Raw genomic sequence first — 24,875 nt, 5'->3', positions numbered from 1 at the left:
AAGATTGATCACACACATTCAGGGATCTTATTTACATCAGACACTCTAAAATGTAATGAACCACTTTACTGTTGTTGGGCTTTATGAAAGCTGGTTTATGACACAGTTCAAAATTAAAGCTTCAGTTATGCTACCTCCTTCCCTTTGCTACCTGAGAGCAGTATTAACAACTATGTAAAGGTGAAGATCCTAAAAGACAATGCTAAAAATGTAGTTCAGTTTCATTAGATAAGCTCAAGACAAGTCCTTGAGAACAAAGACTGTCTCTTTTTTCCATTATGTGTTTTTTTTTTTTTTTAAATCCCCCGACATTTCTTTTTTCTTCTTTTTTCCCATCCTCAAAGCATTCAGTAAACTGTATCAAATAAGGACATAAATTCCTGTATCCTGACCTGGAACTTAGGGAAGATATCCTGCATATATGCTTTCATGTAAAATCACAGTGCACATAAACATTTGGCATCCATGTGACCCCAGTAAAATTATCCTGGCTGAAGGGAGATCAGGCAGGCTGCCTAGTCTATACCTACCCCCATCTCTTACATGTGAAGAGCTTAGATGGCATGCCTGTGGGTCAGGTGCAGGGGTGCAAGGTTGTGCCTGATATTAGCTTTTGTTCCCGTTACTAATTTTTATGAGACTCCACAAGAGGGTGTGCTAAAATTTTCCCTTCAAGCTGTCTACGCTTCACTGGCAGAGGGCCCTGCCCTGCCCCTGGCCTACAGCAATAAAATAGCATATGTCACGTCAGCTGAGCTACTGTAACTGTCAGTGTGAGGTCAGGCAAGGCATCCTCTGGTGCTCAAATGTATGATAAACTGCATCGCCTTGCAACAGACATGGGCATACAAGCGTAGTTCAGCTGCTAACATTTTGTAAAGCCAACACACCTTGACTGCCTGTTCCAGTGAGCCCATACTGCCCTGCTTAACATTTCTACCTTCCTACTTTCTTCACCCTATTTACAGAGTTAGGCACCTGTTGTAAAGAGGGCAAGAAAACTGAATGCTAAAAGTTGCATGTGTTAATGAAGTGGTTGAGGTAGGCTAAGGAATGGATAAGGAAGTAAGATACAGTGGTGAAAGAATAGGTTTTTGTATGGAGAGCAGCAAGTGACGTCAAACCAAAGCAGTGATGAAGGAAGGTAGCCGTACATAAGTGACAGATGCAGCGAATTTTTTACCTGTGCAGTACTGCCTCTGCCATCTGATTCTACACCCTTGTAGCCCAGGTACAAAGGAACACTAATTTGGCAAGAGCTGGTGTCCTTGGTAGGAGTTTAGAAATTGCTTACTGTTCCTGATCTAACGTAAATATAAGAGGGATTGAAAACTGATCTCTCTTTGCTCTGCCACACCAACGTCTGTTGAACTTTCTGCTTCAGATCCTTATCATAGAAAGGTAGGAGAGCCCTCAAGGCAGGCTGCTTCTGCAAAGAATGTGGTCACACTCAGATCATTATTGGCAACAAAGCAATGAAAAAAGGTGTTTTAAAAACCTTTTTCCATTATACTCTGGTTCATACCACATTGCCATTTTGGCTGTGTATAAGATCTGTCCCTGATAACTTTCCTTAAAGGAATTTATAAATGCTCACATACTATTAACAGCTTGGTGCAGTATATATGGCCTTCACAAATATTTAGGAATTAATTTCAGAGGAAATATATACAAAAGAGAGCTGGGACTGTACAGCCTGGAGAAGAAAAGGCTCAGAGGGATCTCATCAAAGTCCCTGAATACCTGAAGGGAGAGAGCAAAGGGGATGGAGCCAGACTCTTTTCAGTGGTGCCCAGAGCCAGGCCATGGGCACAAACTGGCCCACAGGAGGCTCCCTCTGAACACCAGACAGCACTTCTTTATGTGCAGGTGATGGAGCACTGGCACAGGTTGCCCAGGGAGGCTGTGGATCTCCCTGCTTGGAGATCTTCAAAAGCTGCATGGACGTGGGCCTGGGCAGCCTGCATTGGGTGGCCCTGCCTGAGCAAGGAGTTCAACCAGATGGCCTCCAGAGGTCCCTTCCAGCCTCCAACTCTCAGTGACTTTGTGATTCTGCTAAAGCTATACTTTGTACATTTAGGCTAGCAGCATAGTTCTCTACTAAACGTATACCCAAATAAATACTATATGAGACATGTCTTTAATGTTACCTATTGTTTTCAGAGTCAGTTTTGTGCAGGACATCAAACATCAATATTTTAAAATTTATCTGGCCTAAATAAGGTTAGTAGCAGGTTTTCTGCTAAAGATTTTTTTTTTTTTATGTTGACTTTTTTCCAAATTTTTTGTTTTCTTTGTCATTTACATTAAAAAAAATAATAATCTAACACTTTTCCAGTGCTTTGCTCTGGAGGAGACCTAATCAGTATCCCAGGCCATTTTAGTTAATCTCCATTAGTTTTCAAGAAATTAATATATCTTTTGGTTAAACTATTTTATGTATTACTTTTGCCCTTTGGTAATAAAACAATTTAGTTAGTTTTACTTCTTCCAGTTTCAGATCTGTAAAAGGACCTTGTCACTTCAGTAGACACCCAATAATAGTTCAGTTCATGAACCAGTAGAAGAAAGAAAGAGAAAAAAAAAATCTGTCAACATATTTTCTATGCAAAATGACCCAGACTTTTAGTTTCGGCTTTGGTTGGTGTCTTCAAAAACATATCAAACCTCTGCAGTTTAGTTTAGAGCCCTGAAATTTAGTTTTACCATCAAGAATCTGATACCAATAAGGAGAATGGTTGCAGAGACTGCTTTAAATATGTAGGTAATTCACTTCAAATGCACTTTAGGATGCGTATTTGAGCTGAAGCTGACCTCTGGGCATACAGAGATATGCCTGTCACTGCTTTATAATGGCAGGTATAATAATAAAAAAGGAAATTGAATCAGAAAGTATAAGGAGGTAATGGAAATGAATACAGGAGGTAGAAATATGTGTCAGAACCACAGAAAGGATGTTTTTAAACGGTCCAGCTACTCATTCTGTGGGAGTGTTGCTAGTGCAGGTGAAAAGCACTTATACTGTCAAAAATATAGCCCAGATACACGGGGATGTGTTCAGCTTGTCATTCAGAGCCTGTTCTATCAGGTACTAACATTTTCCAACCCAAAGGACAAGAAGTCCTTTCCTGCACAAGAATTCTACACTCCAACCTGAGAGAACTAAAGAAAATATCAAATATGGGCTTAATCTTTTCTTTTCTTTTCTTTTCTTTTCTTTTCTTTTTTCTTTTCTTTTCTTTTCTTTTCTTTTCTTTTCTTTTCTTTTCTTTTCTTTTCTTTTCTTTTCTTTTCTTTTCTTTTCTTTTCTTTTCTTTTCTTTTCTTTTCTTTTCTTTTCTTTTCTTTTCTTTTCTTTTCTTTTCTTTTCTTTTCTTTTCTTTTCTTTTCTTTTCTTTTCTTTTTTCTTTTTTCTTTTTCTATGATTTCCCAGGTATGAATATTTGGCTATGGCATTCTTGCTAAGTTGTTTTCTCAAAAGAATAAAGTCCTACAGAGAATTTTCTATGTTTCATACAGTCTGATTAATTCAATATGTAAATTGGACATTTGGAAAATGAACATTTATCTGCATTTCCATAAATATACCTATAGGTATGTGAGCTTCTTTTTGAACTAAGGTACCTTTTTGGAGCAAAAACTTTAATTTTTTGACACTATAAATAAGCAAGTTTTAATTCCTGAATTGCCAATGAGTTTACTGGGAATAGATTATATCATTACAATTGAGGCCAAGACATAGGACAATATAAAACTGAAGGCTATTGTGAGCATGTATGTGTTTCTTCACATAGGTATTCACATATATTCTTCAAATTTAATTAGTCTGTTAATAAGACATTCTCACAGGCATCATAAATTGTCAGTCATTTTCCGTCTTGTGGTTTTGGGATTAAATTATGAGTTGAAGCTGGATTTAGAAAAACACAAAAACAAAACCTAAAGTATTAGAAATCCCAGCATTGCAAATTGAAAGCATTTATAAACAAAGGAAATCACTAGCTAAGGCTGAAATATGTGGATCATAAACTGGCACAATGGGGACTAGACAGTCCAAAATAGTGTATAACAAGATTTATTAAAGAAAGTAATGAGAAAGCCAAAATATTGCTTAAAAAATAAAATAAATTCTGTGACTGGGAAAAAGAAAAAAAAAAAAAGGATGTTGATTTAAAGCTAGAGCTGTGAACATATTATAAAGTTTGTGAAGTCTAGAAATATTCATGGGATTCATAATGCAGAGGACAACAACTTAGAAAATCAAAGTAAATCTTCAGAGAAGCAATGGACAGTATTGTAAAAAACAGATAAATACATAACAAATGTAAAAACAAATATATTTACTAATTTAAATGATTTTATAATAATCTTAGGAAAAAAAAGGAAAAAAAAAAAGCCACGGTATTAGAAGTAGAAAACAAGATTTCAAAAGCAAGGAAGTTAGAAAGTTAGAAAAGTTAGAAAGCAGCCAATGCTGCTTGTTCATAAAATACAAAGAAAATACCATTAAAAACAAACAAACAAACAAACAAACAAAAAACAGCATTCCAAAAAACAGCATTCCCTAGGGAAAAGATCCTACTGCAGCATAATCATCCCAAGTCTTTGATTTTATCAGAAGGGTATTTTCAATGGAGAGGACAGAATCATGTCAGAGTCTGAAGTTACCTTCCAAGCAACAGTTTTCAGAATATAGAATAAGGTCAAGTGAATACAGGCAAGAGTTTAAAGAACCTAGTGACTTCATGATTTATGCTCTCATGAAGTTCAGAAAGCTCTGGGTAAAGGATAAAAGAGGAGTTGGATAGCCTTTTGGCTTGAAAATTGTTGAATAAGACAATTTAACAGTTGTTGCACAAGAACCGGTACAATGCATACATTTACTCATCACTGAAGGAAGGAAAAGAGTAGGGAATCCATAATAATTCCTTAGAAAGTGTTTGTACATTTGTAGAACCTTCTTCCCCCCCCCCCCTTTTTTTTTTGAATTGTTTAACATAGAAGGTATTTTATTGAAGAATAAAACCACTTCAAAATGCCTTGAAAAGCAGCATAGTCTACAGATAAAATTCTTAGGAAGAAAATAATCATCAGAATCATGTTGAGATTGACACCAAACTGTATCTGTCTTTTAAGCTCTCAGTATAATCAATGAAGAACTGCTCATTAAAGTCAATAAAGCACAAATAGCAATTGAGCTGATCATCAAGTTTTGGGGAAACTATTCACTAGGCTTCACTGCCTGCACTATTCAGATTTGCTGTGAGAACTTAAGCACAAACTGCATGTGCAGATATCTACATGTAGGCAAGACCATCATTGTCCAAATCTCAAACCAAATACCACTAGACACCAAAGGTGACATTATAGTGTGTTTCTGCTACGAGTCACCTAAGTAGAACAAGCAGATGAGAACACCAGGCAGCGCTTCTTTATGCGGTGATGGAGCACTGGCACAGGTTGTCCAGACAGGTTGGAGTCTCACTCCTTGGAGATCTTCAAAAGCCACCTGAACAAGGGCCTGGACAACCTGCTGTGGGTGGCCCTGCTTGAGCAGGGGGTCGGACAAGGTGACCTCTGGAAGTCCCTTCCAACATTAATCATTCTGTGATTCTGTGATAGTTGCCACTAGAAAAACGTAAGGGATGCATGAAAGTATTGGTACTAGGAAAGGACTACAGTTCCTATAACGATACCCAATGCACCAGAGTAGCAGTTATTTAGAATGAACAGATGTACTTGTTTGAGCCGGGAGATAGTTAATTTTCTTCACAGTGACTTGTATGGTGCAATTTCTTTGATTTGAGACCAAAACACTGTTGACAACACTCCAATGTTTTAGCTATTACTGAACAGTGCTTGCACAGCACCAAAGGACTTTTCTGTTTCTCACACTGCCCTGTCTGCAAGTACACAGGAATCTGGGAGTGGAGAGAATAGAGCCAGGACATCTGACCCAAATGGACCAAGGGGTTATTATGCACCATATGATGCCGTGCTCACCAATAGAAGCTGGGCGAAGAAGGAGGAAGGGGGGACATTAGGAGTTATAGCATTTGTCTTCCCAAGTAACCATTGCATGTGATGAGCTCCGCATTCCTGGAAAAAGCTGAACACCTGCCTGCCAGTGGGAAGCCGTGAGTGAATTCCTTATTTTGCTTTGCCTGTGTATGCAGCTTTGGTTTACCTATGAAACTGTCTTATCTCAACCATGAGTCCTCACACTTTTACTTTTCTGATTTTCTTCCCCATCCCACTGTGGGATAAGTGAGTGAACAGCTGTGTGGGGCTTAGCTGCTTACTGAGATTAACTCACAACAAGAGAGTTGTTTTAGGAAAGAAACGAGTATGCCGTAGACATCATGAGTAATGTGCTTTGTCCTTTGTGCACCTATGTGGAATATTTTGTTTTTATACTATTTGAAACTCAATTACTGCCATTACTGAAACTCCACTTACTGCCATTAGCAAAGATGGGGATGGAAGTACCAGTGAGGAGAGTCTGAGCCCCACTCATCATTTTGGGAGAACGATCTCAGTTCTTCTATTGGTGGTGGTTACAGGTCTCTGGAGGATGGTGAAAGAAGGGCAATAAGATACTCAGAAGAAAGGAAACAAAGAAGGGAAGAAGACGAAGGCATCATGGCACTCTTTATTGCCATTATCAAAAAGTGCCTAGTAATTATAATTCTATAGTATACAGAATTATCAAGGATTTGATGTAATTGGGAATAGAGGGCAAAGAAGGCTTAAACTTGTAAATGTATTGACTAGATAACCTATTAAATAAAAATACTATGGAGTAAAATCTAGAATCATTTTAAGTTTTCTGTCAGTAAATAAATATGAAATAAACTGATAACAGAGCTATTGTGGTTGCACACAAAATACAGCTTGAAGTGACTAAACCATTGCTGAAGATATGCCAGTGGAATGACACTGTGGGTGAACTAAGAAGGCAGTGCCACAGCGGTACTTCTTTTGTCTCTATCATCACTTTTACAAGAAGCTCAAAGATAATGTCTTGACGTAAAGACATTTTGGAATTGAAATATACCTGACAGAATGGATGATTACTTCTCATACTAAACTCAAATGAACAACCATATTAAGTAATTCCATAAGACTTGGATAGTGCAATTCAAAGGAAGCTTTCCACATTAGTGGAGAAAAAAAAAAAAAAACAAACCTCTTCTGGTAACCAATTAGATGAAAATCATAACTGTTAGGTTACGTGATAAAATCTTGCCTGCGCACACAAAGGATTACAGACAAATGCAGACGGTGGCAGCCCAAGTAACACCTTGCCAGGGCCATCGCAGAAGCCATCAGTCTATCAAAGGCCCATCTCCCCAGGCCCAGAGGGGCACACAGACATAATGTGGGACAGGTGGAAAGCTACAACAAGGACTGAGAGTGAGGGACACCCTGTCTGATCCCCTCCTAAGGTTGTCCTGGGACAGGCTCAGCCCCAGTTTCCAGGTGTAATGAATGTGTTGAACCCATTTTGCTGGGTTCACCACGATGAGACAATGACAGACCACTTTTGGGACTAAGGAACGTCTCTGCCTAGGGCTGTGGGACATATTATGGGATTCAGTTCTGGATTGCACAGGAGTTGCGATTGAGATGTTTAGGGGAGGAACCAAAGGCAGGGCAAGGGAGGTATTTAAGTCCTTTGGGGAGGAACAAACATGGGAAAATCGAAGGGCAAGGAGATGAAAAGGGATTGGCTGCACGAAAATAGGTTGCTCATCAGCACACTTGTCTGGCCATGCTCTGTCTTACTGAATTCTGTAATTCATTTCTAACTCTTTTTTCCTGGGAGAAGGACTCTATATACATCCATCCTGCTCAGCTGGAGAGGGGAGCAGGATGAGGCTCTTGGGTGTGTCTGTGTTTGCGCAAGTGCTCTGTGTGTCTGTCTATATGTAATTAGTGTGGCTGGCCATGTATATGCATATACACATATACACGGATACGTGCATATATGCAATGTATATGTATGCTCTGTGTGCATACACCTACTGGGTACACCACTTCAGCCTCACTACTGGTTGAACCAGGGGGCGCAGAGCTGCAGCAACCTCACTGCTCATGGGCTGTCAGATATAGCTTGATGTATTTCCCTCTAACAACCAAAGCAGAGGTATCGATACCTTAGAATGACAGCGCTGAGGATTTAGTTAAAAAATACATCTGTAAGCATAAGGCTATTGACACTTTACTTAGACACAGGTATTTGATGAAAGTAGGCTGAAAGTCTGTATTTTATTAACTTTGGCTTAGGAGGAAAGATGTAGATCACAATAGTTTTAAGAATTTCTCAGAAGTAGCACTACTAGTTTTGTGGCACAGGGCTCATTTTACACAAACCACATAAACTGGTTTTGAATCTATTTCATTTTATTTTATTGATCTAAAACTTAAAGGTACTTGCTTAGGTTCTTTAGATTATGTTTTAGGGTGGGAAGAGGCACTCTGTCCTTCCATTGTCTATCATGGAAACTCAGACAAAGTTGTTGATTTTTAAAGACCTATACTTGAAACAAACGCTCTGATTAGAAGCCAGATAGTGAATAAAACAGATCTGCAAAAACACTTGCACTGTAAAGGCTAACACAGGACTCGTATTCCAGGTAATCTTTCTGTGGCTGTTGTCATTATTGCTGCTGGGCACAGAGTGAAGTTAATTGCCACTAAATAATCTCTACTAGGCTGCAGTTTAAATAACACCATAAAAATCCTAAGAAAATAAGCTGTATCTGTCTGTTTTGCTCAATAAATACATGAGAGAAAAAAGTGAAACCAAAAGTAATCTAGCAAGAAATGCTTTTTTCCCAGGCAAATAATTTCAGTTATACTGTATTACGGAATTTAGACTGTATATGTACTAAAGTCTGTCACAAAGCATCCTGGAAAACCATCATATTATCCATTCCCAAAGACAAGCTTCACTCTTGTATTAGTTTTTTATCCTACTGCTCCTTTCAGAAGGCTGTCATGATTTAATGTCCTTCATCCTGCTAATTTTCTCTTTCCCCATCTAATTTACACCCATAGATGCTCAAGCCAAAATTGTTTTTAGCTGAATTTAGTACTTGGTCCTACTGCTTTTCCCATTCTTCCACTTCTATTTTTCATGGAATCATGGTCACCCTTAAAGATATGGCCAGTTTTCTTGTTGCCAGTCATAACTTCTTAACCACTGTTTGTTATTCTCAGCATAAAGGCAACTGTATTTTAAAATCTTAATAATGTTTAAAATCTTAATAATGCATTGCCATCACTGTGTAATTTGGTGTAAATGGTTCTCAGTGCATCTCACTTGCTAACATTGTACAAACATATTCAAACAATTTGTCCATAGAAAATCATTGAGACAATTTGATGCCCTCTTTAACATATGTAAGTGCATCTTATTTACTTTTTTTTTTAAGGTAATGTTAGTATGAACACAGAAACAAAAGCACTTCCCCTATCCTTAAAGGAGGGGAACTAAATTACTTTATATTGACATTATGAAACTATACTTATGTTAAATGAAAATTACTCTCTTACCTCATCAAATCAAAATAGAAGTACTTTTCTATGGGTCAACTTTGCAGCTTCCCCTCTCTCCCCACCCTTTAATACTCCTACATTTTCCCTTTGATTTTGCTGAACAGTGACAGACAGATTTCTGGCTCCACTGATGTTTTAATTCATGTACATACTTTCAGATATAAACACATCACTAAGAGCAAAGCTCACATACAACATAAATACTTGCACCTATATTGTGCCTGAAGAAGTAAATTGGAGTGGACAGAGATGAGGGCTAGTGATGAATACACCTGGGCAAGTTTTTCATGTTCTGCTACAAAGTCTGCCTGCCACCATGAAGCGATCAACTGAATAACTTACATCTGATTATATAATTCCTCTCATTTCAGAAAAAGAGGATAGAAAGGGTTTTGCATATAAAAAGGATTAAAAGTGCATTGATTTTATTCTACTGTTGTTTGAAAGGAAAAATATCTGATCCTACCTCTTCACAGGCGGTCCTGAAATCCATGTGCTATGACACAGCAAGTGATATTTGTCTAAAATAGAGAGAAAGATATCATTAGAATGAAAAGGATATTGCAAAACATAGAAGTTATCTGTCTGAGCTGTGCAATTGATCTACCCTTTGTCAGGTCCAGTTATAGTCATTGCTTAAAAAGAGAAATGATCAAAGTTGCAACAGGATTAGGAAGTATAAGATTTAAGTTGTTCCTGTTTCTTATAAAGTATACAACTTGGTTTCATTGAGTATGATCAGAGGAATTCTCGTGCTCCCACAATTTCCTTCCACCCATGGCACATTCAAACTTACTTTTCTTATTGGAAGTGTGAGTTTATTTTTCATTTATTTTCAGAAGTAGGGGAACACTGGAAAGTAACACTTCAGAAGGAGACAATTAATTGTTGCTCTTCATAATGCCCTCTCTCTCATGATAGATATTTTTTGTTGTTTTTCTTTTCTCCCATAATTAAAAACCATCAAGCATCAATACCTTTGTCTCACATTTATAATCTCTCCAAGGGAGCCAGTGTCATTTAACAGTGTGTTGACTGCAGAAATATTTATGAGTTGAAAAAACAAATGTTAGAAAAGTCAGGAATATGTGTGAGGACTGGCAAAATGTCACACCAAATCCTGTGATTATTACTTTGCTAGGCCTTTACCTAACATGTACTCATCCCAATGCACACTTATGCATTCATTTATTTATGAGATAAAGCTACTGGAATAGGCTTTTTATCAGAGAATAGTAACAGTGTCCTGCTGTTGGTTTAGCAACAGAAATGCTCATACATCTGCCAATAACATTTCCAGGAAACACTTCCTGGGCAAAACAGACCTTTCATTCAATGACTGGAGATACAAAACCTAAAATTAGATCTATTTTTGACCAAATAATAATTTAGTGATTTTAGTATGAAGCTTCATATGAATAACAACTTTTCTGAAAAGTAAATAAACAGCATGTTTAATATGCTGGGTGATGTTATTAATGAAAAGTGAGAGCCCCAGTTCTCTATCCTCTGACTTGTGGGCTGTCATGGCAAATAAAACCATTGGCCTTCAGCAAGGCAGTCCTCAGACTGTAAATACTGCTTCCCACTATCTGTTGATACATGGTGAATCTACCTGCTGATCACCTTGGTAACACTTCCTTTTTCCCTTATATTCTAAATTACACATAGATAAAATAGAAAATACAACAAATACTCTACTGACATCCATTTCCCCAATAAAATAATCTGTTTGGTTCCCAAAGAAATGTTACACATAGAGTTTTATTGAATCGTAAAATGGTTTGGGGTGGAAGGGACCTTAAAGATCCCCTAGTTCCAACCCCCCTGCCATGGGCAGGGACACCTCCCACTAAATCAGGTTGCTCAGGGCTTCATCTAACCTGGTCTTGAACACTTCCAGGGATGGGGCATCCACAGCTTCTCTGGGCAACCTGTGCCAGTGCCTCATCACCTCATAGTAAAGAATTTAATCCTTATATCTAATCTACATCTTTTTTAGTTTAAAGCTGTTACGCCTGGCCCTATCACTCCACTTGCTGATGAAGAGCCCCTCCTCAGCTTTCCTGTAGGCCCCCTTTAGGCATTAGAAAGCCGTTATAAGATCTCCCCGGAACCTTCTCTTCTCCAGGCTGAACAACCCCAACTCCCTCAGCCTGTCTTCATAGGAGAGGTGCTTCAGCCCCTTGATCATCCTCATGGACCTCCTCTGGACTCTAATATGTGCATGTTCTTCTTTTATTGGGGGAAGGCAGTACTCCAGGTGGGGTTTCACAAGAGCAGAGTGAAGGGGAAGAATCACCTCCCTCACCCTGCTGACCATGCTTCTTTTGCTGCAGCCCCAGGATATTGTTGGCTTTCTGGGCTGCACCTGCACATTGCCTGCTCACATTAAGGTTCCCATTGGTCAACACGCCCAAGTCCTTCTCCTCAGGGCTGCTCTCAATCCATTCTCCCCCCAGCCTGTATTTGTACATAGGATTGCTCTGACCCAGATGCAGGACCTTGCACTTGGCCTTCATGAGGTTTGCACAGGCCCACCTCTCAAGCCTATTCAGGTCCCTCTACATGGCATCCCTTCTCTCCAGTGCGTTGACTGCACCACACAGCTTGGTGTCATCGGCAAACTTGATGATGCTGAACTCAATCCTATTGTCCATGCCACCAACAAAGAAGTTAAACAGCACTGGTCCTAATAACAATCCCTACAGAGCATGACTCATCATTGGTCTCCACTTGGACATTGAACCAACTCCTTCAGCACAACCATCGAGCCAATTCCTTACCCACCAAGTGGTCCATCCACCAAATCCATGTCCCTCCAATTTAGAGACAAGGATGTCATGTGGGACAGTATCAACTGCTTTGCACAAGTCTAGGTAGATGGTGTCAGTTCCTCCTCCCTTATCCACCACCACTGTAACCCTGATGTAGAAGGCCACCAAATTCGTCAGGCATGATCTGCCCTTGGCGAAGCATCTTTGTTTTCCATGTGCCTTAGCATAGTTTCCAGGAGGATCTGCTCCATGATCTTGCCAAGCACAGAGGTGAAGTTGGCCTGTAGTTTCCTGGGGACACCTTTTTTTCCTATTTAAAAATGGTGGTTATGTTTCCCCTCTTCCAGTCAGTGGAAACTTCAACCAAAATTTTTCAAATATGATGGATAGGGGCTTAGTAACTTCACCCGCCAGCATCCTTGGATGTATCTCATCAGGTCCCATGGACTTGTGCACCTCCAGATTCTTTAGAAGGTGTTGAACCCAATCTTCTCCTACAGTGGGCAGTTCTTCATTCTCCCCCTCCCTGTCTTTGCCTTCTGTGACTTTTTCTCTTGGAAAGGTGGCTGGAGGCAATTTTTCATGATTGATTACATAAGTTACATACGTTTTTGCTATTAATGTGATGTCTAAAATGTTAATCTGGAACTATATAATTTTCAGCACAAAATCACACGCAGTTAGTGTACCTTTTTTTCTTTTTTCAGGCATTCAGCAGCTCAGCCACTGATCTTTGCAATATGGCTGCCATTGTTTCTATATTACACTATTTTTCCAACTGGTTCTTGCCTGTGGCTTGGCTCAGAGTGGAAATCAAGCCCATAATCAATGTTTCTTTTTCAGTCCATCAACAATTTTTTTAACATTTGATAGGTTAGTAACAGCACACACAAGCGTAGATTACATTAAAAACATCATTTTTTCCCCACATTTCAACTCTGAATAAACCCTCTAGATTATTAAATTATAGGAGTATATAGCATGCATAACAAAGAAATTGTATGATATTGTCCTGATAAAATGCTTTAATGATTGGTTATTATCTTCTCCTGTAATATATTTTAAAAAGCAGAAAATACAGAACCAAGCAATTTTAAAACCAAAGAATTTTTAAAACGATGAACCGCAAAATCCACTGCTGACATATATCTCTTGGTCTGTCTCTGGCTAACCTCAGCAATCCCCTTACCTTTAAATCAAAGCTGTGTTCAGCTGAGCACCTTTCCAGTTCTCTGAGGAGCTCCCTTCAGTCTCACCCAGACAGACCACTGGTTACCAGCCCAGAAACTCCTTTGGCCTCAATATTTGATTTTTCTTTTTCCCTCCTCACCCATAGGCTGGCACAAACTGCATCCCAGAAGGTGAGAAAGGAGCTGACAGTGACCTTCAAAGGCTGAGGTACAGAAGAAAGGAAGCAGTGTTGGGACAGGATAGGGTGCGCAACCACAGGGAGAAGCAAAAGCAATGTGTCTTATTCAAGGAGAAGGAATGGCTGAATAGCAATGAGCCTTCCTCTGAAAGGGTTTGGGGCATGCAATCAAGGATATGTAAACAAACAGGCTTCAAAATGTTACTTTCCTTTCCTTCTACATGATTTTCAATCTGTAATTCCTCAAAAACTGAGTTACCAACCTTATTTAGCTCATCTCTGTTGATAGATGTAAAGGAAGTAACACATGAATGACAGAATGAAAACAGAATTTGACACCCCCTTGGCAGAACAAGCAGTTATTCAATACTGTAAATAAATAAATAAATAAATACTGAGCAATATTATTATGGCATTTGTGTTCTAAAGGGAAATCAATGGCTAAAACATAATGGTAAAGTTGAAGGCAATGGAAATCTTCAGAGACAAAGCTTCATTTAGGATAATGCACTGAAGACTTGAGCTATGCTCAGATCTTCCTGTAATAAATCAGGTCATATTCCAGTGGTATAATAGATGTAATTTCACCATGACTGGAGAATACTCCAGTATATATAATATAATAAGACAGCAAACAAAAAGAATATTTCATGTGCACACGACAGTCTTCAGAATACCACAACCCAAGCAAAATACTAATAGAGCAGTAGGAAGCACTTCATTCTCAAGGTTACTATTGCAAAGAATAGAATAATGTATGCAAAAATAATAAATTAATGGAGAAATGATGTATTATCAAACACAATTTAGTCTGACTCTGAGAGCTATCTTTCAGGTTATGTCTTCATCTTCAATGGAATTTTACTACGAAGGTGGTGAGGCACTGGCACAAGGTTGCCCAGAAAAGCTGTGGATGCCCCATCCCTGGAAGTGTTAAAGGCCAGGTTGGATGAGGCCCTGGGTAATCTGATCTAGTGGGAGGTGTCCCACTAGTGTCCCCCATGGCAGGGGGTTGGAACTAGGGGATTTTTGAGGTCCCTTTCAACCCAAACCATTTCTATGATTCTATGATTCTATAATTTGAACTCGGAAGAAGTTTACTTTGCAAAAAAGACAGTCTAAAAATATTTTAAGTCATGGCCTTTCCTCTGTACACTTATGTATACAGAGACTGTCTAGAGTCACAAGAATTCTTATTGTCAGAGCATTGTCTGAATTGCTAAACTGGGAAACAGACTAAAACCAAGTTTCAAAGGCACAAATACCAGTTCTGCAACCAATTGTGACAGCAATTCACTAATAAACCACGTTTGCCTTTTAAAGTCCTTCTCCTGGCTTCCTTATTACCAAAATATTTTGTGCTCCACTTTTTGGAGATGTTTAAAGGAAATCTTATCTGTCATTTCTTTGTGTGTTGAGAAATGAAACACACTTCTGTGTAACAATGAAGGATTTTTTATAGCAGCAAGTAAACCAAAACCAAAACCAACTCTATTGTAAATAGGGAAAAACAGCTTAGGAATTATGCTTATATATAGCATAGCCGGTCCTTTGTGTTTTAAGGGAAAAAAAAAAAGGAAAAAGAAAAAACCAAAACCAAACAAATCAAACAAAAAAAAAAAAACACCAGGGAATCAGAGAAGTTATTTTAAATGCACATTTCATGCAGCCATCTTTGTTCTGCCCAGCTTTCCACAGAGAATTTCATGCTGAACCACTTTTCAGAGGCATGCACATAGCACAGGAATCCAAAGGAGCCATTTAGTAATCACAGGTTAATAATACCATATTCTGTTACTGTTTTCCAGTCCATTTCCATTATGTTTCATTTGAAAACAGAATTATGTACATTCAGTAAACATAATGTTTTTAGTCATCTACTATACTAACATATTGGGCTCAACTTTTGAAAAGTTTCTCCACAAATTGGGAACAGGTAAGTCCATACATCCAAAACACCTTGCTTTCCTCATTGAGTTCAAGACACCAAGGAGGATCTACATATCTCTCACAGAGAACTACAGCCTTAATAAACTAATTTAGATTGAAAGATGCTCAGAAACCTGGAGGCCCTTACATTACATGTACTTCAATCTACCCAGTAGTTCAAGGAATAAGATGAAGTTTGAACTCAGCAAAACGTGCACTTTTTTGTCAGACATTTTGTCAAAACGTCCAGCTCTCAGTAAAGCTCATGCTTTAAAAGAATTGAAGCTGGCAATTAGTAACCTACAAGGTTTCTAAATGTTTAATTCATTTTATATTGGTTAAAACAAGAACGTTTACTTGCCAGTCATAATGTATCATATTAATTGCAAGCATTTGTAATCAGCAAACTCAATTAAGATTCACTATATAAACATGGAGTTTTTCAAGATTCACTGAGCCACAAGGCAGTATTAACTGAATGAATGTATGTTGGGCTCCTGGTTATTTATCCATTACTGTTTGCACCAACAATTATCTGGTGCCCCCCAGAACAAACACCCACAGTGTGACTTCATGAGTAACCCAGTCTGTTTTGGCTTGGCAAAAGCAAACTGATGGAAATGGCAAAAAAAAAAAAAAATAAAAAAAAAAAATAAAAGGTCAATGCAACACAACTTTTCAGAAGCAAAAAGAAGTACTGCAGGATACTTGTTTGAGAATGGGAACGTTAAATGTCAATGGTCTGCTACTGCATTTTTTTATTTTTTTTTTTGTGAAATGCTCTATGGCAAACTGACAGAAAAGTTAGGCTCTGGGTTAAAGCCTGGAATATAGGTAGGAAAAAAATAAATAAATCTGTGGTTGCTCTCACATTTCTAATGTTATCTTTTGGTGATTCACTACAAGTGTCTGAATACAATTATGTACTTAATTTTGTAAGAGATGTAGCACAGATGTCAAAGCCCAAATGGGGGCATAATATCCCCATATTCTTAGCTTCTCTGGAGGCAGTATGAACTATTATATAGTTTAGACCAAGTTCTCAGTTTTACCTAAAAAACAGTTCCTTGCATCAGACAAACAGAAATTCTTCTCTGGCTATCTGCCATGGCAGTCTCCTTATTCTCTCCATTATCTCTCACCACAGAATTTCCTTATAAAAGAGATACTGGCAATTCTTCTGCCAAGGCAATTGCGTTCCAGTCAAACATAAATTTCTTGCCTCTGGCAGTATGCCTAATGCGAATAGTTAGGAGTAAGACTTTCAACATCAAATTGCATCTTTTGATTTCACTTAAGTTAAAAAAATAAAATGCATTTTACCAATCTGATAAGGGAGGTAAGGAAATAAATTATTGATTGTAAACACTTGGGAGGTTTTCATTTGCAAGGTTCTTGGGAATTGCTTGTATAATTAAGCTAAAGACAGGAATGCTTCTACTTCTTCAAAGAGTTAGCATGCTTTTTCAAATTAACAAGAAGGTAAGGTAATGCTCAATTAAAAGTTTAATACAAGTTTTGTCTTTGCCTTACCCCCAATTTAGGACATTTATTTGACAGCTAGTATAGTAAAATACACATTTAACCCTATGAGGTCCAGAGACACGAGACTTCAGAATCACATGGCAATATCTTTATATATGTGTGTGTATATATATATATAAAATAATCATAAAGGTTTCTAAAATTTTCTTGTACAAGCAAAACTAATTGGATTGGTGCAAACTAAGACAAACTGATTCACAGATAGGGAAAGTGGAGAAATTCAGTATTAACACACAATGAAATAAATGTACAAAATCACAGAATCACAGAATCATTTAGGTTGGAAGAGATCTCCCAGATTACCTAGTCCAACCTTGACCTAACACTAACAAGTCCTCCACTAAACCATATCACTAAGCTCTACATCTAAACGTCTTTTAATACGTGTTTGTACATTTGAGTTATGTATATCCACAACTAAACAAATATATGCACAATAGGTAATAAGAGAATGGGGGAATGGAAAAATATACTTAGTGAAATTGCTTGGGCTAAATGTGTTTTTTTAGGAACTGGATTTTATTTTTTCACAAAACTCAATCACAAAAACCCCACTAATCCTACCTCTGCTGTCTCAGATACAGACTAATAAACTATAAAGATAATACCACAACATGATTAATATTTCCTAACCAATAACAGAACCATTTCCACATGTCTGTATTGAAATGTAGCCCTACTGACTTAAAAAAATAATAATTTAAAAATAATTGTTTTTGATACTCTGATCTGCTTTGTTCTTTGGGCAGTGTTTTGAATACAGGTATTAAAGGATACTTGTATAACAGCATTTACCATTTTAGCAAAAGGTACAGAAAAAAAAAAAAAAAAGGAATACCCTGATATATAAGAATTCTAAGAAGGTCTCAAAATTCTTTCAGAAATGCTTTCAGTGCCTTTATCCCCTTAGTAAAAAAAAGGACATTTTTACATGTTAATGATTATGTGATTGTGGAGAGTGCAATCTGTTAATGATTTTCTTACGAATTCTCCCAAATGAAACAGTATTATACTATCCTTTAAAAGGCAACATTTAAAAATTTGGTAAATTTAAAATTGCTAATTTTATTCTGGTAGGCTTTGACTTTCAGTAAATGGAAATAACATACACCACATACTTTTCAGAGATTTTTCAGCTCCTGTTTAAATGTCTGACATACATATTTATACCTCTGTATATGTACATGTCAAATCCATCATTAATTTCCAAAGTTCTTAGTAGAAAAATAATCATTCACATTGAAATCTGAAAAATCTGTATTTTCCCCATAGGATATATTGCAAAAATCCTACATAAAAAAAATCAAAATAATAAACTACAATGATTATAATTATAACCAGTTTACATGAAGGAGGGACATGATACCAGTCAGTACAGAAGACTTTCATTTTATCAGTTACAGCATTCTCTTGAATACGAGAGGGAGGGTGGAGGGTAAGCGAACGGCTGTGTGGTGCTTAGCTGCCGGCCAGGTTAAACCACAACAGTTTTTCTTCCAGTTTACATTTTCATAAGGTTGTACATATTTCCATTTTGTTAATTGACTGATATGTTTCATATATATCAAGGAAAATGCAAAACAGGATTTCTCAACAGATATGGCATACATTTGTTTCTCAACTGTGGCTCATATGCTACTGTTTGAATCACAGTCTCTAGCATGCCTTGAACAAGATAAGCATAACTGAAAAAAAAATGACAAAATCTAATCTCAGAAAAATTCAGCAGTTTCATTAATTTCACTGAAAACAAAATGATAAGTCATGTTGAATTGCCCCAGGACAAAAATAAATAAATAAATAAACACATAAATAAATAAATAAAATCCACGTTTCATTTGAAATCAAACATAACCAAAACAACATTTGATTTTGACCTGTCTTCATTTCGATGCAAGTGAAATTCATTAAGTAAGATCAAAAGATTTTCATTTGACTTTATCATTTATTTTTATGAAATTATTCATAATATTAAGGAGAACATTCCTATTCTACATTCATAAGATCAAAATACTGCCCATTATATTTTAAATTACAAGGTTATATATCACAATGTAGTCAATCTGAAACTGTTTTGAGATAGAGCAGTGACACTGTTTTAACGTGCTTTCCTGTCACATCCATAGGTGTGAATACAAGCCTTTTTTTCTGGATTTGTAGCAGAAGGTGCTAACTGGTTCAAATAGAAGTGGATACTTCCATCTGAAGTTGGGTATCAAATGCAGCAGTGAGGGACACTAGACTTTACCAGTCTTCTCCTTGGAGACGGTAGAAAAAATTAAAAGAGCTCAGCGAAAAACTGGCATCAGTTAACTTCTGGTGTTTGTTTTGATATTGACATTTGGAACTTGCTTTTGAGTTGGTAGTTACCATCATCCCTGGTTTTGCAATTGCTAGTCAGTTTTCTGATAATTTGGAAATTGAATTGGGGTATCAGGAGTAAAAAAGTTTGGGGAATATGCCTGGACGACGGGCAGAGACATCCTGAGATACTGAGATAGCACTCTGAGTTAGTAAAAGCTGGCAGAATAGAGGAAACTAGGTATACTTGTTTTTGTCAAATCAACACTTTGCTGATACATTTGTCTTAAATGACTGAAATCTGGTATCAGAATTTACCTTTGTGCAACATCAGAAAACACAACAAATCCATCCTCATGGAACTGACTATAGGAGCCAGACCCCAGGTTTCTTATTTAAAGCGAGCTGAGGAATCTCTGTGTTGTACTTTAGCTTAGACAAATTTTGCATTGTTTACTATGTCAGGTAACCTATGTCAGACATCCTTCAATATCATGGACTTTCTTCATAGACTTTATTTCCTTTTTCTTCTAAGGTATGAACTTAAATAACCAAGTTAATCACAAACAATACAAGAAATAATTTGGAAGAATAAAAAGGTTGATTTAAGTTAATTATATTAAGTGACCATTTTACTGCTTTAGACTGAAGTCTGAACTGCAACCCAGCTTTTATTACCAGATCTTGTAATCAACAGTGGATTTTCTGTGTAAAAAGTATTCCTACAGCAACAAGGATTCAAACATTTCAGGGGTCAACACTAAAATAGATGTATTTGTTCACCATCTCTGGGACAGCATAGCTATGGCATAGGGAACTCCCAAGGATTATTCAGTTGCTGCTTCAGTATCGTCTTATCTACAAAGTCATTTCTAAAGACAATATCTACCATTAGAGCATTCATTTTCCACAGGTTAAGAAACAGTAAAAATAATTAAAAAAAAATAAACTATTTCAAATAGTTGACACTGAAGGAAGGCGGCATAATACTGTACAGGAAGTAGGACATTTAAGCCATCAGAGATACCATGGTCATAGTTTGCAGTCCTCACCACATTTATCTTTTTCCAGAGCACTTACTTTTATGTATAGTAATTCAGCACTTACTGAAAACAAACACCAATAACTTGTCTCAAAAATAATCATCATAATTAGATCTTCCACTTGAGTATTTATATAATTGCAGCAAAAGCCTCTTTAGCTCCTCTGAACTTCAGAAAGCAAGAATTTATAGCAGTACTGTTCTAATATCATCAAGTCAAGTTTACTTATTGTCAAAATGCTCCTGCAGTGGTACATTGTCAAAACGTATAATAAGAGAACTTGAAATATGCAAAATGTGCCACATAGGAAAACACAGCACTTAAACTACTGTAAAATTAAAATAAACAAAGTTAAGTAGCCAGTGAGAAACACTTAAAACTAATCAGAAAATTTCTCTGTGTAACAGCAGCATCCCTTGCTGAAAATCTTTCTCTATGGGACTGGGTTGGACAGGGATGGTGTAATGGTCATCCCTGCTGTCCATATCTCCCTCTCCTGGAGGTTATTACGCTGGCCATAGGGGTATAGTAGTAAGTTCCAGAGGAACACCAATTACAGCTTTGGCTGATTTGCCACTGGCAAGTGGTAGAACACTAGTCCAGGAACACCAAGCCACGACACAGTGCTACCTGGGCAGGCAGGTGTGGATAGACAGCTATAGACGCCATCCCTGGTTAATCAATCACCTCATGGGAATTACTCATTTTGGTTATCTAATTTTATACCTCATTGACTATTTCTCAGCTTAGATTTTACTTAATATGTTCTTGAGCTCATTGAGAGTCAGGATGCCAAAATTCAAAGTCATAAGAAATCTGTCGATAAAGTCTTGGACACACTCATGATCCTATCTAATTGTAACATGGGTGGAACTAATATCAGTAACTCCTAACTAACATTGTCATAAAAACTCCATCCTTTTATTCATTTGTAACTTTGACAAGTTTTAATTGTTTGAACTTCTTTATTACAAGCTTCTTAGTACATTTTTTTTCTTCAGTAATTCAGCCAAAATAGATTACCTGTTTCTGAAAACAAAGGTAAGGACTAACACATTAGTTTGCTCATTAAACAGAGCAATAAGAAGCTATTGGTCTTGCCTTGAAAAGCCTTACAACTCCTGTGTCTGGAAAAGACTCTGGAACTTCGACAGAATAAACTGCATTTTTAGAAAAAAAAATCTAAACAAAACTAGCAATAGCAGTTAGAGAAAGGGGAAAGTGAATCAGGACATGAAGCTCATGGATGTGAAGACTGAAATAAGGATGATGGTAAAATGGTAATACATGAATGGCCCTAAAGAAAGATTATGAGATACTAAATGTAGGTGAGAGCTGATGGTGAAAATCTGAAGTGTACTGTCAAGGAGATTGGAGGACACTGTGAGAGACTCTGGAGTCACATTGAAAAAGTGATACCAACAATAGTATGAGAAGAATGTGGAAGGGAATCGGAAACCTCGTAAGCTCAAACAAATGGGTTAGCAGGGTAGAACAAACTGAGGAAGCTTTTGGGCCACGGACAAGTTGAGAGATGATGAAGAAGGAGATAATTTTCAGGAGAGTGAAAATAGGTCTGTAACCACTGTAACCACTGTAGAGCACTTGCCTCCAGAGAGGAGATACTCAAAAATCAGAACTCAAAATTCCACAGGTGTGGTAGTGTTACAACTGTTTTACTTTACAGAATACTAAAATTACGAAATGCTAGCAATGTTAAACTGTTAGCATTATGGACTTGTTCCATTCCAATTATTCCTCTTCAAAACAACAGGTTCAGGTATTAGTATGTTAGTATGTAATCATTCTCAATAGGCTTTTTTTTTTTTTTTTTTTTTTTTTAACCCACCCTATTTGGAGGATAAGGTTGTTAAATACTATGGATGTAGGGTATCTCATGCAACCACTCTCAGTCCTGGAAGCCAGTTTAGTTGATAACAAACTAGGAGCTTCACTTTTTGAAAACCTCACAAAATGCAGCAAAACAGCACAGCTGCTGCTGGTACAGTAGCTTATAAGGAAGCTGTAAATGTTCCAAGCCTTGCAGTGAGAGTATCAGGAAGGATCTTCATCATGGCCTCCTTTTTATATGCACTTTTTTTTTTTTTTTTGAAGTAGTGCCCAATGGAAAATTTTGATTGTGACTATGTAACAGAAACAGCCATAGTGTATGAATTTGAGCAGCCTGGTCTAGTGGAAGGTGTCCCTGCCCATGGCAGGGGGGCTGGAACTAGGTGATCTTTAAGGTCCTTTGCAACTCAAATCATTCTATTATTCTGTGATTCTGTGTATGTAAATATGATATCTTAAGCTTGCATAGCTATGTTTAATTCAGCTATTTTCTAACTTTTAATTTACTTGAAAGATTTTAAACATAAGCCTTGAAACTAAATAGGTCTACATTTTAAAAATGCCTTTGATGTTTCTAAAGATAGAAGATACAGCAGATGTACATTTATATTGGTACACTAAACAGTACCAAAGAACATGGACACTCCAGATGCAGTCACTGAAGCTAAGCAGGAGTCTTACCCTTTGTTATACCTTCCAAGGCTCCCAGTCAAGAGAGGAGGAGAGAGGACAGAGTTCAGGTCACAATTCCTTTATTCACTTTAAAATCTATTTCATAAAATAAAAAAGTCTATAGTTTAAAGACTCCATCTCCTCACCCTGCAGGGATATGGAACTGGAGGGAGGTATAAGTTCTTTTTCAGTGTACCTTCCCACCAGGAAAATGGAAGTAGGAAGGACACTTCTCCAAACTATCCAGAAAGTATGTTAATAAGTACAACATGGAAGCAGTCTGAGAAGACCTCAGAAGAGGAAAAAGTATAATAAAGGGCAGAGAAAAAAAAAAAAAAAAAAAAAGAAAGAATAGGTAAGAGCTTGTTGATAAGAAAAAGGGCAAGGAAAGAGAAAGATATGAAGGAAGGGAAGATGGAGAATAGAAAATGGGGTAATGAGGAAAGAGTAGTACAAGTTATAAAAAGAAAAAAAAAAGAATTATGAAGAAATCTTTACCTCGCAGAGGGATAAGGAAATAGAAATGTGTTTTATAAAATTATTTCCATTTCCCCATTACATATTCTTTTTTCAAATTTGCTCTTATATAAAAGTCAGCTTGATCAAACCCACATGTACTAAGATAAATCTTGCTATTTTTTCATCAATGCTATTCCATATTCTAACTGGTAAACTGAAAAGAAATTATTTTAGGTATGTGAAAGAACCCAAATGCTTTACATTTTGTTCCTTTTTTTTTTTTTTTTTTTTTTTTCCCCTCTACACTCACCAGACATGGAAAACAAAGGATTAGTGTTGGAGAAAGAGAAGCAACACAAATCTCAGGGATAAGCTGGCTATAAGAAGTAATGCTGAGAAGAGCAGGTCAGAGATGCGTTAAGAGATACTTTCCTTACTTCTTCAGTCATGTGGTTATGATAACTGTGCTGTATTTCAAAATCTTTTCATGAGATTACCAGAACTATCAAAGTTCATTGCTTGTGACATGCCTACTGAAAACAAATTACTTAAGTGCAGCTTTGGGTACTACCTGAATCACTATTTCTTAAAAGCATTCCTTATCAATTTAAAAATATTCAAGTGAAAGAGAGAGATGTAAAGAGAATGAGCTCTGTACAGAAGACCAGTGACACACTGAATTAAAGCAAATGAAGCCAATGTCACCATAACACAGCGATGCAGGAAATAAATATGGGCATTGTGGGGCTATACAGCATGTTTGAAGATCTGGGATTTGGCAAACCTGTCACAAAGGAATGATTAAGGCAGGAAGCTCAGCTAAATTAGGATCATGCAGCAGAACAAAATACATGACTATTTTTAGAAACTGTTGACGTCCACATAGCCCAGGGAAAAGACTGGCCTCTTACTTTCAGTGTGACAGCAATGGCATCAAAGTAAGTTGCAAGGACATACCAAGAGTAAATGGTAAAGAAGTTAAATAAGACTGATACAGGGCAATGTGAAAGGATGCCTTTGCAGAAATTCTGTAAAATAAATGTCAAGGACTCTGTCACCCAGAGTCGTAAAAATGTAAGTTCTTGCCGCTTAATAGACTGGCAATAATACACTAAAGAGTAAGTTAGACTGGGAAACCCTAGACCATACCATATCAAGCAACTTTATCTCAGCTTGAAATCATACAAGAAAAAAAAAATAAAAAATAAAAAATTGTGAAGTAAAAATACTGACATTGAGTGGGAATCCTTTGGGATGGTTCCAGCTTCAGAAGAATTGTTCTGTGCTTGCTGTGCCTGTTATACTTGGTCATATTTTCAAAGAGTTTTTCATAAAGCATAACAGACTGAGGCTGATTGAAAAAGAA

General features: G+C 37.2%; 1 protein-coding gene across 6 annotated transcripts in view; it reads right to left on the bottom strand.

Moving 5' to 3' along the window:
• The window catches only part of SNTG1 (syntrophin gamma 1), a 359,885-nt gene that overhangs the window by 164,051 nt on the left and 170,959 nt on the right, over nucleotides 1–24,875 (bottom strand). For all 6 annotated transcript variants that reach the window (XM_080578706.1, XM_080578709.1, XM_080578710.1 and 3 more), the window contains one exon: nucleotides 10,030–10,084. In XM_080578706.1, the coding sequence (XP_080434832.1) occupies nucleotides 10,030–10,056 (27 nt within the window). In that variant the 5' untranslated portion in view covers nucleotides 10,057–10,084. The remainder of the gene's footprint in view (nucleotides 1–10,029; nucleotides 10,085–24,875) is intronic.

Source organism: Anser brachyrhynchus (genome assembly GCF_964034855.1).
Source record: "Anser brachyrhynchus genome assembly, chromosome: 2".
NCBI lineage: Eukaryota > Metazoa > Chordata > Aves > Anseriformes > Anatidae > Anser > Anser brachyrhynchus.
Note: the sequence above shows the minus strand (reverse complement) of the source record. Positions and strands in the feature narration are given on the sequence as shown.